This window comes from Pempheris klunzingeri, chromosome 15, assembly GCF_042242105.1.
Source record: "Pempheris klunzingeri isolate RE-2024b chromosome 15, fPemKlu1.hap1, whole genome shotgun sequence".
Classification (NCBI taxonomy): Eukaryota; Metazoa; Chordata; class Actinopteri; order Acropomatiformes; family Pempheridae; genus Pempheris; species Pempheris klunzingeri.
In genome coordinates, this window is record NC_092026.1 from 19021174 (window position 1) to 19037559 (window position 16386).

The window sequence follows — 16386 nt, forward strand, 5'->3', positions numbered from 1 at the left end:
CTAACATGAGAACATTTATTTTCTGAGAAAGGCCACCCAGCAGAAAAATCTCTGTAGTCCATGCTAGAACGACAACCTCTGAGAATGGACATCTAACCGTAGCTTCAGAGAGGCTTTCAGTGTCTTTTAGCTGTTTGCACTTTCATGTTACTATTCAGTGTCACTTTTTACACTTTACTATCACTATTATATGCTTTGTGCATATGAGACTAAAGGACCTTGAACCTTGATGTAGAACAGCAGCTAAAAAATGAGATATTATGTTGCGATGGTGGAGACCAAACCATAGCAAAAAGGAGAGTAAACATTTGACTTTCACATGTCAGATGACCAGAAATAAGACTCCAGAGGGATTCTCGTGTTGCCGTGTGTCTGGTGGATGTGTGCGTAGGCTACAACAGCGAGATGGGGTGGTTTTTACCTGCACAGACACAGAGTCTGTCAGCCTCCTGACGGTAACAGTGTGTAGCTGACCGTTGGCCAGGCTCCTCACTCTGCTTCTCAACACCTCCGCATCTCTGCTGCTGTCCAGTTTGTATCTCACCTCCAGCATATCTTTATACACAACACACATCAAACCATGGGGATATATTTCAGAACTCACGACAAAGAAAAAAAAAATACTTCAGAGCTATAACTTAAGGGATTTACTCTTAATATTTCAAAAGTTTTTCTTTTCCTGAGAATGGCCTTGTCATGTCTTTTAATCTTGGCTAACAGGGTAAACATATTTAATCCTTCAAAGACAACTGATTAATGAAGATTCCTATATTAAGAGGATGAGAGCTTATTCCCTATCAATAACATAACTAATTTAATTAAGTCTACTTAATTCTTGCGGTATTCAGAATACGAAGTGTAGATTTAACAAAAACCCACTCCTCTCTGTCGAGGGAATGTGGAGGAAGAATTAAGTTATTGTAGGAGGACCTCCAGCTACCTGCTGCTGCTCTGATAACAAATTTACTCTTGAAAAGATGCCTTAAGTAGAGAGGTTGTGTTTGGGCTGTGGAGGTGTAACTGCAGTCAAGGGTAAAAAGAAATGAGCCATGTCAGGGCAAACAAGAGAAAGCTCTCAGAGATTTAATTGGACACTTTAGTTAAGTGCATTTACCTGACGACTCCACGGCCTGCATGAAAACCTTAATGCCCTGCTGTCCATCAGCTTTTTCTGAGTCATTAACACTGGAAAAAATCCATTTACAGCTAATCCAGCAGCGAAGTGCTGATTTTTTAGACTATTGGACGCTGAAAATGTAATTTTAAAATTAAAGTGCCTCCAACTACTACTACTTAAAAGGCAAACTCACAACATAATTATTTCACACAGAAGTTTATAAAACACATCAGCAAGTTCTCTGCTGTTTTATTCAGCAGCACACTGACCTGCCACCCATTAACAGCCCACCAAACTTTTATTCTCTCAGCATCACTCATCAAGTCTCTGTGATGAGACCAGTGAACACTTTTCTACAGACTGAGACAAAGTATAATGGCCGGCCCGGCTGGACAGATTAAAAGGCAGCAGAGGCTGACGGGGTGAATCAAAGAGAGGAAAGATCTGATAGATCCTGATAGATCTGGTGAGGCTACAGAGCACAGCAGAAGAGGAGGAGGGGGATATCAGAAGAAGATGACAGGAATAGAAGAGAGGATGTGCGGAAGAGGGGAGGATACATAAGCTGAGAGGCTGGGAGGAGATACAGAGTGAGAAAAGTAATCGAAAAAAGTTGAGGGAGGAAGACAAAGAGGCGGAAAAGACATGCAATCTCTGTTGTTTGACAACTGTGGAAGAAGTTTCAAGGGCAAAAAAAGCAACAAAAAAAGGAGAAAGCAAGGCGATTCAAGGGGGGTAATTAGCGAGAAAATATAAGATTTGAGGAACACTATATTAAAGGTGAAGAAAGGAGGAAGAAATGTTAGTCAAAAATCTTATCCTCAGGGATGGACCATTAAAAAGAATTTAAAAGCAAAACACATAAACAAACAATAACCCTTCAGAATGAAAGCTGGGCTGCGTCCTCCTCACCGTGCTTGTTGATGAGCAGGGCCAGGTACTCTCTGTAGTACGAGCTTATGTAGAACAGCACAGCTGGACTCTGGCTGGTTCTGAAGCTCAGGGAGACGTTCTCTCCTCTCAGCGTCATGTCCGAGTAGATGGAGGACGGCAGAACGCTGCCCTCCCTGCTTAATTCGGACGGCTCCTTGAAGTTGTAGCTGACGGACGTCCCCGACTTGAAGCTGGCCGACACCTCTGGAGGAAGAGAGAGAGTTTTTTTTAAAGAATATATGTGATTTGTTATTAATGTACGTTAGGTTTAAGCTGTGTAACAAAGTACTGATATTCACCTCAGTGTTATTACAATAAAGTGTATGACCTCCTGAATGGGATAGTCACTCTAAAAATAACGAGATAAAATCCCAAACTATTAGTGTTATACAGATTTTAGTAGCACTTTCAAAACAGTAATCTCAATTTTTTAACTCATTTCTAAGAATATAAATTCACCATCAGGTCATTCTGTAATGTTTTTTGCAAATAATTAGCATTTCCATTACTAAATCTATTATCTATTCCTGCTTCTCCAGTGTCAGGCTGGAAGTATGGTTCCTCAAAGATACGAAACATACGTAAACATCTAGCAGATCTAGAAGGGTATTATGGGTAACTGTAGTCTGTGGAGGATCACAGAAGAGCCAATATGCACACCTGCATATGTAATATGCACAATGCATTGTGTGAACCTGTGTGTTAAACACACAGGATAATTGATCCAAGTTGTGTTTGAAACAAAAAAATATATGATAGCGACTTTATCTATCTATCTATCTATCTATCTATCTATCTATCTATCTATCTATCTATCTATCTATCTATCTATCTATCTATCTATCTATCTATCTGTCTATCTATATGTATATATATATATATATATATATATGAGCAACACCCATGCACATTTGCTTACATGTAGCACAGAACATTTCAGCCTTTACCGGGGCTTAATGGTGAGATTATACATTAACAATTATTGTTAACGAACAACAAAAACACATTACACAAATAAAACACGTTATCCAAAAGAATACTTTGCCCTACAGCCAGCCCAAATCTCATGTTTTTTCAGTTACTCATATGATGATCAAAATCCATCAAAAATCCATCAGTGGTACCGTCAGTCGTAAGAAGAGCCCAATGTGATGACTTCAAAATTTCAAGAAAGAGAAAAGCAGGAAAATTCTCACATGTAAAAAGCTGAACCAGTAATAATATTATTTTATTCTCATTTAAAATCTCATCAACGATGATTTAATTATCAAAATTATTGTAGATTATCTTTTTGGTCAACTGTCTAATTCTTACAGCAGTATTGGAGATAATCCTATATGAACATAATCTACTTTAAAAATCTTCAATATTTTTTCTGCATTAGAAAAAGATGGCACATTTTACCAGGAAATGACTGATCTATTTCTTGGCCACAGTTCAGTGCATATATTTAGACTTTCTTCTTTAGTTTCAAAACTTTAACTAAATTTCAAGGGAGGAATCGGAACAACCCTGCATGTCTGATTAGTTAGAAAGAGACTAAAAAGATAATATCTGCAGAGGGTTCAAGCTAATAAGAGAAAAGTCTTTAGAACTGATGAGTCGTTGCTTTAATTTTGCAACAGGAAACAGAGGTGAACATTTAAAACAGAGGGCTTCAGAGTGTCGTTCTGACTCTGCACAGATACGTAGGAATGGTAGATATCACCATGTAGTGGGAGGAGGGCTAAGAGAGTTCTTTAAAAAAGTAGAAGTGGCTGAACCCACTTAAGTTACTGACCTCATGCAGTACATAACGGTCAATGTGATGACGCATTATTAGTGAGATAACACCAAACAAATGACTAAAATAGACTCCTAAACATCTAACAGACACTATCTGCAATACCCTGTGATGTCCTCTGGTAGCTAAGTATTTGTTGATGAGTGTTAAGTGTAGTAAAAGCTGTAAAAAAAAAGCTCTCTGAAACAACACAAATCCTTAACCTTTAGACAACAGCAGGTAGAGGAGGTTGTCAATACTCACATTTCCATTTCTATTTGTGTTTTTATATGAGCCTGAGGGAATAAATCCTGCATATATGCCCTAAAAGAGCTATTAGAAGTAATTTAAACTGAGACAGAAGTTCAAGGCTCTACTGAGGAAATGTTCTACTGGGACACTTCTTCTAAAACAACTACAAGATGACACAAGACATCTAAACAGCTTTAACCTTGGCTGTTGAAATATATGGGCAGACTATAGTAAATGCAAAGCAGATGGAGGGGATGGAGGCATGAAGTGACACTGTGCAGCATATTAGTGGTGGTGAGACAGGTCCCCCAGAGGGAGGTCAAAGCAGGTGGCACCACTGAAAACATACTCCACCCAAAGTCCAACTTTTAAATATCAAAGGCTTTAAAAAGTCCCTTAGGCTGTACAAAGTTTGTACTTTTATCTTTCACAGTGGTCAAAAGCTCAGTATGCCAGCACGCATATTTCAATACATACAATACTGCAACTTCTGGATAGAAGTGAAAGGGAGGCGAATATTGGAGGCCAATATAAATTTTGTCAATGTGTGACCGTGTCCTTAACCAGCAGTGTGTTTGTCAGGGTAGTCAATGAATAATCTAGGATAAAGAGGTTATGACCAGTGGAAGAGCAGGAGGCAGGCAGATGAACATACAACAACCAACACATTGCAATAATATTGGAAATTGTGCACTGACATGACAATTTTGGTAACAATGCAAACATTTTGAGCAAATGAAACACACATTGGAGACATCTGTGTGGAAATGGTTTGATTAGTTTCAATGCTTTGATATTTTTTTTCCACCATAAAAACTTCAACCACATTATTATGAAAAATAAACTTGCACGCTAACTTGCCTAATTGTTTTGGTGTTTTGGTACATTGACTGTTTGGTTCTGTCTCACTGTAGTTTTTTTTTTTTACAAACAGGCGCTGATAAACCGACTGGATGCTAACTTCTCTGCTCCAAACAGCAGACAGACAAAGCCAGAGAATACAGCAAGAGAAGAAAGTCAAGCATCTACCAGGCAAAGATACAGGAGAGTGATTGTGGGACTCATATTCATCAGGTGGATAGAAGCACAAAGCCAATTGAATGCTAATGTTGCTCTGTGTCTTTTAAAATAGCGGATTGATGACTATTCAAAAACAGCTTTATACGGCGATAATACGTGGCGGCTATTTGTCTGTTACCTTCTTGTGGAGTAAAGTTAATGAATGCAGCTTTAATATCTACAAAATGATAATAAGCTTTTAAACCAAAGTAGTACAAACTTGTGCGTGCCTTTTCATGTGTGTACCTGAGTGGCAGAAGACTCCAGTGTATGCTGACAGGCTGCAGTCACAGTGGAAGCCGTTGGCTCTCTCCACACAGCGGCCCTGGTTCTGGCAGAGCGAGCCGTAGCTGCTGCAGTGACCCGGGCAGCCGGGTTGAACCCCGGGTGTGATCTCCGCCCTCTCCTCCAGGTCCAGGGTGACGCCGTTCAGCTGCAGAGAGCGAATACAGCCCCGAAAGCCCTTCTGCCTGGATGCAGTGCCTCCTGTAAACGAAATTAGCATTAAATTTACATTTTAGGTATTCAGCAAATGCACTCCTATCTTTAGCCAAAAATCTACTTCAACACACTCTGTCTTTCTTGTCTGAGCACTTCTCTCATTTCTTTGTGTTGACAAGTTGGTATATTTTCTTTCTCCCTAGTTTTTCATCTCTCCTCCTCCTGTCATCTACCGCAGATCCACATGTCGCTCCTGCTCCCCCACAAGCTCCAAACTGTCAACACTAGTCTTATGAAATGACACAACGATGAAACAGCAATGAGGCAACAAGCTGTAGGTGGAAAATATATATATATATATATATATATTTATTTTATTTTTATTTTTTTGGTTGTATACCTTTCATGAGCTGTCCATCTGCGCAATGCCATGCTGGCTGCTCACTTCAATACATCAGCTACAAAAGATCAAACTCTGCATTCACCATTGCACATTCTCTCTGAGATGTAACACGGTCACCTATTGTTCGTATGGTTCAAACATGACAACCTCTCATTTCTGTAAGACCACAGATTGAATTTCTTATTGTGCTTAGAGCACAAACTTGGCAGCTCTTTTCTCTCGGAGTTTGAAGTTGACAATTTCCTATTGTTCGGCAGCAGCAGCTTTTCACACCGATAAATCACTGAGCTCTGTTGGACTCTCCTCTAGGCCTGCTCTGTCTGCTCTGATTTGACTTGTACGGATTATTGCTAAGGAACACAGGATACAAGACTTGCTTTAACATTTCCTCTGACACAACGAAGAGTAATTTCTTTATCTTTATTAAGTCTCCTGAAAATCAGCGTCCACAGTAATGACAAACTGTCCTCCTTGGAATTGGTAATCTTAAATATTCATTCATTGGGGTGACACACTGACTGCCCTCACATGCACACTAATAATGTGACCTTACTTACAGTGCCTTATGGTGCTGCTTGCACTTCTTATGTAAATGCCTTGTGTATGTTAATCAGTGGCCTAATAACAGCAAGTGCAACCCAGTTATTACACCTAGTATTCTGCATAATAATTCACCCTAAAAAAAAACAACTTGTAAAGTCCTGGGAATCCTGCTTTGTGATGCTAGTGTGAACAAAAACCTAATGATTCCCAGATTACACACACTCTATCAACAACTATTTCTAGCTCAGACTGGCTTATGACAAACACACACTTTGCTCAGGCTACTGTGCACAGTAACAATAGTCAAAGAAGAAGAGCTGCAAAGGGCTGTACACTTTCTTCTCAAAGTTTAAAGACACTAATTAAAGGAGTTAATACCTCTGACCGGAGCTATCTTTTCTTTTACAACTCTGCACCACCTCTGGCATTTTTTTTACCAAAGTAAGTTCCCACTTGAAAGAGTTCTTTCAATGATATTCTTAATGTTCCTCAATATACAAACACAAGAGTCTCCTGAATAATTTAACGATACAGTAGGTTTATGTTATATACCAGCATTAATTACTTTTAGGTCGTTTGCAGGATCATGTTTTTCCGTCAGGTTGTTATAGCAGATAGCTCTAAATACGGGACTCTTAGCCACTATTTCTCTGGGGAATGAGACATAAATTAGAATTGTGGCAAATTCAGAATCCAAAGAGAACAAAACACTGAATAATTTTTGCCAAATTTGCTCAAAATGGATCCACTTGTTAAATGTGTTATGGGGTTTCTACAAAATGGAAACTTAGCAGCCCATGCAAGTAATGCTAATGTCAAAGTGGCTCGTTATGAGGCTTCTGCAGAGTTGGATCATGAGCAGGCCCTAAGGAGCAGGACTGGCAAACACACCGCTCTATGGGCATCCTAGCTGACTTCTCTCCTCAGATTTTTCAGTACACACGCTTAAAGTTTTTGCCTTTTTATCAAAGAAAAAGATATTCTAGGTATTACATATTTCATCCCTTTTTCTGATGATTTCACTGTGAGGTTTAGCCCTAGCCAAGCCTTGGAAGTGCACCAACTTCCAGTAAGTTAACCTGTCTTTTCAGAAATTTAAGGGACTTACAGAACCCTTAACACCCGAAAGAAATCCTCCTTTGCAACTCTGTAGCAATAACAGGGGAAAGCTTTCGTATTGCTAGAAAGGTTAACATGGTGGTGTGTGTAAAAGTTGTGATTCCAGCAGAGACCAGCGACGGATCCCCGAGGACCATCACCCCTGATCAAAGCAACAAACAGAAGCAGGGAAAGATTATTAGAGAACAAAGCCTCCTAACAGGGAGGCTATCAGAGTGGGGAAGGTTTTAACCACATATCCTGCTGTTCTTCAGCTCCAGCATGGATTATACTGTCTCCACATCAAATGGAGACAGTGCTTACAAGAAACACTTAAAAGAGCATAATGAGGGATTTGTGACGTGGAGATCAAAGAAAACATCAAAGCATCCAAATGCAGATATGCTCCACCTCTGACCAAAGGAGCAAACCTATCCGTGGGACCTTCAAGAGAATTTCAACCACAAATCAAGCAGTAGAACCTCACGTGACATCTGCAGACCGTGTGCTACAGCACATGAGAACAATACAACAGGGTGGAAAACAATTAGTGAAGTGGAGATCAAAGTGATCATCAAAATTTAAAATGCACGCACAAGCCTCGTGATCAAGCCTGGAGAGCAAAACAAAGAATCAATAAAAAACTCACCAACTCCGTGAGACTCAACCGCATATCTGTACAGTAAAGCGTCAGAATTAAAGTCTCAACATGAAATCACAACATTGTCTGATATTAAAAACTATATAAAACTGTATAAAATGATCTGACTTGCGACATGTCAAACCAATCATCACAGACAGTGCATGTACAGTGCAGTGTAGTTTGCTGATGATGCACACAGGAAAACAACATATCTGTGCATCCATCCGTATACATAACAGTTTACATATGATGTCTACTCCACTGGGATGTGAAGGATTTATTAAGTCAAAATCAAAAGATACCTCAAAAGAAGGATTGGAAAACTTGTCCAGGTATGATCTCACTCTTTTCATCCTCACAACATGCAAATAAGTATTGAATCTAGTTAGAGAAAGGCAGTGGTGCTGAATGCGCCAGGTTCAAATGCTGTTGTTTCCTCTGGGTTTGATAGGAAATGATCCGACAGCCAGTCCAGGTTTGAGGTTTGAAAACTGCTGTTGTAGATAACATTGTGACAGCAGTTTTCCTGAAAACGCCTCTATTTGATCTCACTTCCATTGTCACAGGAAGGATTTGTGATGCTGAAATCAAAAGACACCTCGACACAGCCGGTTTTCAAAGAAACTATGTAACTAAACTGTCTTTTATGCCCCTGCCAAGAGGACGAGAGGAAAAAACAAAAGAACATCAAGACAGATTACGAGCTAACCTTGACTTGTCAGGATGCTGCTTACATTTTATATTACGGGATGATCTGACATCAATACTGCAGCTTTTCGAGAGATATGTGAAGCGAAGATCAAAAGAATCCTCAACATCCTGGTACAGGAGGGCGCTTCATCTACACACGGCGGCAGAGAGGAATAAACTCTGTGTCCAGCACCTCAGTCGGTGGACGGTATTCAGCACAAAAATACAAAGATTTAACTATCCAAACAGGGCTAAATAATTACTTATAAACCTCCACAAAGGAAGTTATTTTTGCATTCATAGCTGAGCTCACTCAAAATTGCTGAGCATGGATTTTTAGCACCTACAATACAAACACCAATAAAGGAATTGGAAAATGAACAATGCTGTGGATTATAAATCCATGCAAGGCAATAACATGGCTTATTAATCAAAACGATGGAATTCACTGCCTTATAAAGCAAAGCAGGATTATGGCTCATAAATACAGTGTACATTGAAAGATGGCTTATGAATTTATACAAACAAACACAGCAGCTTATAATTCAAACAATGGAAACAGTTTGCTTTACAAATCAAGACTCATAAATACAATGCATGGGGTAGGATGGTTTATGGATTCAAACAAGCCAGTGCTGAGGCTTGTGAATCCCCACATACTGTGTGTCTGCGGGGAAGGATTGTGTGCTCATGAATAAGCTGTAAACAGTACGATATTCTATATGTTCATAGTAATCCTGCAGAGCCAGCAGTCACACTCTGAGCCCCAAACATAGAAATGAAAACATTTGCTTAACACATCGAGATTTATTTACTAGTCATGAGGAGTACTATGTGAAACCAGATAAATAAGACATTCTGCGGCTCTGGAGGAAGTTTCGTCAAGTTTGAGGAGATAACCCGTTTAATATCACCCATCCCAGGTGTCACATCTCAGGATTAAAAAAGTATAAATTCTTAGGAGAGTAAATTAACCCCAGGTGGATAAACCCCATGACTTTAGTTCATCCTGAAGGGGACATAAACGTGCAAACAAAGTTTCATGGCAAACCCGAACCTCAACCTCATGGAGGAAGAGTACAGGAAAAGTATCACAAAAGGCAGTAGGACTCATCCTCTGGGGAACATGAATGTCTAAATGAAATGACGTGGCCAGCAGATAGCTGTTCAGATACTTCAGTCTGGACCACAGTGGTTGACCAGCCAAGAGACCAATATTGCTATCAGCCATGTTGCCGCCATGGCTAATGAGCTATTGTTGCATTAGGATGCAGCATTTTTGCAGCTTGACACCCACTAGGGACAAGAAGTTAAAACGATAACATTAAATGTCCCTTTTAAAACTCTAATCCATAAACTCACTCCCATTCTGAACTCCTTCCCAAATACATCCGTGACTGCATGCTCTAATCTTGCTATGATAAGAAGATCACCTCTTAAAAGCTGCTTTCAGTATCTGATTTAATGCCACTTACTTCATTTACTCATTTTGTAATGTAAAACACGTTTGAGTATCCAGAAAAGTATGATGGAGATACATTATAATCAATCAGTATGCATAGTTATATATTTTATATATAGTATAGGTTTTCCAAATAAAGATGCTACATTCAAAGCCCCTGAAAACTTAAGTGCAACATACTTCTTTTTAACTTTAAATCTTCATGACTAAAGATGCAGCAATCAAAGTCAAAAGTTCAAGAAAGAAAAGATTAACACTAAAAAACTCATCTGCCTCATCAGGAGTGTGTGGGTATGGTTTGATCACATTTGACTGAACAATCATCACATCCATCCATCCATCCATCCATCCATCCATCCATACCGTTTATCCGCCAGGGTCGCAATGGAATCAAATTTCGACATTCAAACATTAATAGGTTTGCATAGCCTTCAAAATTTGAAAATTCAGAATTGTGGAACTGTTCCTTTTACTGTCTACTTACTCTCAAGGATCCGTAGAGTTTTCTTCACCACTGGGCTGTTAAAGATAACTAAGATAGCATGTAAATATTCATTAGACACCTAATTTGCAATTAAATAACAAATTGTTGACAAATATTCAAGCTTAACCAAGATGTTGGTGCTTCCTAGTTATTGTGTAACCTTATTTTCAGATTTCAGACATTGAGTTGATGCTCAGCAGATACATTCAGGTCTTATTCAAGGACACTGTGACAGAACAGAGCTGCTGAGTGGTTACAGGAATCAAACCTGCGGCTATCTTTTGGTTTCTCCTAACAGCTAGACAGCGTCACTGCTCTATTCAAAACAAGAAGTCAGTCAAGTCAGAACTCTGTACTACAAACATCCATTTTCACCAATAAATATCAGCACATTTCAGCTTCAACAAATTAATCCATTTGACTTCTTCCAGTGAACTGCACTGACAATTCAGAAGTAAACAGGTTTAGGCTGATGGTGGTGACCTCAGAGCGGATTATCGCATTCAGCCAATCAATATTCACCTCCATTTCCCTGCTGCTGTTGCCTTCATCCAATCTCATCAATGTTTGTTTCTTTATTTTCATCAGTGTTTGCTGGTTTGAAGTAGCATACATAATATTTGCAGAATGATAAAACCTGATGATAGATGATGGATTTTCATTATTTTTTCTCCTGCAGGTCTTCAGATGGAATTTGAATTGTAGAATTGAACTGTTGAGATAAAAAGAGCTGCAAGTATTGATGAAGTTTGTGTTAGAGATTTTCAGCTCACTGGTGGTTAATTACATGAAAGCCTAATGAATAAGTTACAGGTTCAGCTTAATTTACAGATTCGTTAAAGACCCAAGAAGTGACAGAAATCACATCACATCATATTTATATATGCTCGTATTTATGCTCCCGGATGCATGCTTATTCATGAAAAGCGATTATTGTTCAGTGGTCAGAAACCATCAACTCAGCATTTTCATATTCAATAGTGCTGAGCAGCTGATGGCATTTGGCCAATAGCAGTTTAGCACTTCGAAACTGATTATTCATTTTCCTTTTAGAGAATGCAGGACTCTGCCGGAGGAGATCGGACTGGTAACTGCCTGTCTTTGGATTGTAGCCTGTCAGGAGTTTACACTGCGGGGCTGGGTATGAAGAGGTGGTAGAAGCCCCACTGAATAGACATGCAAACTCAGCAGCACCTTTTACATCCAATACTGCTGATCAAACAACAGGATTTAGCTGATAACAGATTAGCATACACAGAAAAAAAGAGAATACGTAAGTCTGGAGGACCACATGCTGCACTATGTGCTGCTGATTTGTAAACATTACCTCGCTGACAGCTGTGGAGGGACATGTACATTGCCAGACCTCCTATTGATAAATGTGTCAAATTGGCATCTTCCATATTTAGCACCACTTGGTGGCATTTAATCAATAAAATGCTTAGCACATGTGAATCAGCTGTGATTTTCAAAGCAGAGGAATTGGACTTTGTACCTATTCTCCTCTGTAAAGCCAAACAGCTGCACCTGCACTAAGAACAGACAATTTTGCTGATATTGAATCTAAAACTAGTTACTGTGGGGCTCTTTCCTACAGGAGTTGGGAGAAAAAACAAAACAAAACCAGTAATAATTCTATACACGTCTGTACATTTTGGTAAAACATCTATTTGGCCTAGATCTTGAAGTTGTTTAACATACAGTAGCTGTGAAAACTCCTTTCTGTAACTTATCTGGAGGTATGCATCTTGTATTGTCAGTGTTTTGCTTGATCACTTTAAGGATAACTCTTGTATTTTTAAACCTGTTCTTTACTTTTACATATTATGCATTCAAAATGACTGGTGGGAACAAAACGTTTCGGAATCGGTGCAGTAGATCAGCTGGCAGCCGTAAACTGGCTGCAATGGCTGTAATGTAATCCTTTGGGGCAACCATGCCCATCAAAGTACGTCCGCTAAAAGTGCTTGTATTTGCTACCGAAAGGCTCAGATTGATATCCAAAGTGTCTGACAACATTGCAGACCATTAAGATCCTTTTTGTTTAACCAGAGACAGCCGTTGTGTGGCTTGGTTAAAAGCCACCAGATTTAATTGACAAAAACTCGTAATTTTACCTCGCAGAACACGGGAGTTGCTCGTTCGGTAGCTGTGATTTTGGCATTTTAACACAAAAGTTTGGCTGTTTCTGGTTAAACAAAAAGGATCTTATAGATCTATCTCTGTAGGAATCCTTTCTGCAATGCTGTCAGACAAAGTCTGTTTCGCGGCCGCTGGAGGAGGCGATCTACCAGGCCAATTCCAAAATGATTTCAAACCCGAAATATTTAAAAATACCTTTCACACTGACACTTAGCATTGCATGTAATCAAATTTTCACCTATAAATAGTACATCTTGTCCTTTGTCCTGTTGGCCAATGTCTGGTGAAGCTGCTTCTTCTCTGTCCATTACAGTTTTGGGAGCTTTAATTCAGTGTGTGGATACTGTCCTGTATCAGTTATCCTGCACCTGGACATAAATATAAGGCATGCAGTGCACGCAACTACCTTTTCTGCAAAACTCATAATGAAAACAGTGACAGCCAGAGCTCTATTAAAGCTGGCACATACTGCTAATTGGTATTCAGCTTACCATGACTTCATTGTTATGCACAAAATGGAGTGCTGCTGCATAAATTGCTGGTGCATCAATCACAAATACAGAAATAATGAAGACATATGCCAAAAAACAATGGCAAACTGCAGTAGGATAGAGGAACATCTGTCAGAGGACACTTAACAACATGGATAGAAAAACACAGAGAACAAAGAAGACATTGTATGAGAAGGTATACTCTATATGTATGTACACCAAAGAAGTGCCTGTGTTTGTGAGGAGAAAGATACGTGAAAGCCATCATTACTGCTATTGATGAGGGAACTGTTCACTCCCCACACGTGCCTCACCTATGAACAGCTGGCTGTTGAGCTGCAGGTGAAAGTGTCCGTCAGCAGGAGCCTCCTGCGTGGCGACAGGAAGTCCATCCAATCGAAGCGACGCCTCCTTGACGTTCCGCTCTGCTCGGACTCGATGCCACCGGTTGTCATTCAGCGGGACGCTCGACTCAACACGGACCTCCAGAGGCCCGTTACCCACATCGAAGGAGAAAACCACCTGAGTGGAGGCTGGCGGGAGGCAGAAGGAGACAGATGATTTATGATATGACTTATGGACAGGATGGTAAGAGAAGACAAGAATTACCAGCTTATGGTTGCATGTCTCAGCCAAGCAGTCAAGTAGCAGTTTACATCCATGTCTGAAGATTAGTGTCACCAATTTAGTATCCAACTAACTGTGAAATATGGTTGCAATCACCCCTTATATTATGGCATTGAATAAGGTTCCACTCATTAAAGGGTCCAAGTGGGCATTTGTGCCAAATGTAATGAAATTGCCCCCAGGTGGTCCTGAGATATCCCGTTCGCTTTTACCACCAAAATCTAACCAGTTCATCTCTGAGCCGCATTTGAGAGAAATTACTGACATATCATGTTCATCAAAATGGGATGTATGGACATACAGACACATGGACGGACAACCCAAAAATATAATGCCTCCGCCCATGGCTGTCGTCAACATGGAGGCATAAAAACAGATAAAAAAGGAGCAGAACTGAGTCAGGGTTGATTAAACCATCAGGCAGCTTTCTTTTGTGAAGACTTTTTGTTTTTCAAAAAATCTAACATTTCTATAGAGACATGTGAAGCGAGCCGGACGACATGCTGTGAGAAAGACATTCTCCTCGTGCAATATATTTTTTTACTGCTCTTAAGACTTGAAATTGTACAGTTTACTTCTTGTATATATTCTTTTTTTACCTTGTGTATGTGTTGCATAGTATTGTTGATATTTATCTCCTTTTCTTTTTCTATTTATCCATCTATCTGTAATCTTTAATATGGCATTGAGGACAAAGGGCAAAGTAAGAATTTCATTGTACGGTGAAAGTTGTTTTATCTGTACATATGACAATAATACAATTAAAATTAATACTGCTGAGGAGGGCTTTGTTCCAAGGTTGGACTTTTAATTAGTCATGTTATAAATGTCAGTGGGATTTTGAATGAGGTTTCCTCACTTCTGGAACAGAACCTGAGAGTTTTCTCTATTTGGTTATCTAGTTTTCTCCACTTTTTCTCTTTTGCTGCCCCTTTCAAGCGGTCTGCTCACCTCACAAAATTCCTGCCATGTTCATTCTGACAAAAGGAGTCGATTTTGGAAAGCACAAGCATCTCATCCCTCATCCTTTATGCTTTGGAAGGAGAAGATATATTACTCCATGAGCACAGAACAAGATGAAACCATTTCCCAGCATCATACGGTAACTTCATTTAGAAATTGTTCTCAGGCTCAGCCACAGTGTTACAGAGAGATCTGAGGCAGCCAGCAACTGAGCAGCAGTGTTCAGAGCTGGAACAACCACACCGACAATGATTTCCCTGCAGAGAGAGGCAGTTTGTGCAGCAGCATCCCTGTATTAGATTCTGTCTGTGTGTCTCTTCAAGTCCCAATTCTAAGAAAATGCAAAATGCAGCACAATAAAAAAAAACTGAACCAAACTAAACTGGGAGAATGGCTGATGGAGACTCTAATAACCTATTCGATGCATCTATACAAGACTTACTAAACACCATGTCTGTCCATAAATGCCAATCTCATATCTAGCTACATCATCATTAAAATAGTGAAAACCACCCTTAGGGGTATGTCTCCCATATTTTAAATGACACACCAATGAGGGCTATGGGTAAAACACTTACCCAGTCATGATGTTGTTGCACCCATAAAGTAATTCTCATTCTTGTTATTGGTGACATATTCTAAATAATATACAATTTGGACGATGGCTGGAAAACTATGCAGAACAGAGCGAGCTGAGACAGACAATATAATCAGAACAATGAAAACTGAAAGATAAAATTTAGCAAACTCTCAGCAACAAATCCCTGAAGCAAAGTAACAAAATAACTGGAAAATACAATAAACCTCTCTTGTTAGTGCAGGCATTTCAGATTTGCTTTAATTTCTGTTTTTGCTCTAGTTAAAGACATTTATTTATACAACTTTAAACATTTCTATGTTTTTCGGGGTGGACAGAGCCAGTTGCTTCCCCGTTACCAGGTTTTATGCTAAGCTCATGTCAGCAGCACCATATGTCCTGTATAAGTAGGATGGCTCCACTTTGTTCACCAGTTAGTTGCTAACTGTCTGTCTGCTGTTTGTTGCTGGGCAGGCAGTATAACATTTTAAAGGTTTTTGGCTGAAAAAAGCTGCCTGCTGTGACCAAAACAACATTATGAGGGAAGTGGGAATGAACCAAAAGAGTGCTGCTGCCACAAAGCTAAACAGTGAGCTTAAACTCACTATAAAGCACTAAATTTGGGTAATGATCCTCTGTAGGTTCATCACTATGAGCCCTTTCCCATTCTTACCTTGTTTTCACATTGTCATTTGATTG

The 16386-nt window shown here is 39.6% G+C and overlaps 1 protein-coding gene across 1 annotated transcript in view; it reads right to left on the reverse strand.

The window, feature by feature from the left end:
• Positions 1–16386, reverse strand: part of LOC139213849 (contactin-associated protein-like 4) — a 104067-nt gene that overhangs the window by 9005 nt on the left and 78676 nt on the right. The window contains exons 17-20 of the mRNA XM_070844511.1: positions 13835–14053; positions 5370–5609; positions 2030–2254; positions 422–555 (exon numbers count right to left, since the gene is read on the reverse strand). Coding sequence (XP_070700612.1) covers positions 422–555; positions 2030–2254; positions 5370–5609; positions 13835–14053 — 818 coding nt within the window. The remainder of the gene's footprint in view (positions 1–421; positions 556–2029; positions 2255–5369; positions 5610–13834; positions 14054–16386) is intronic.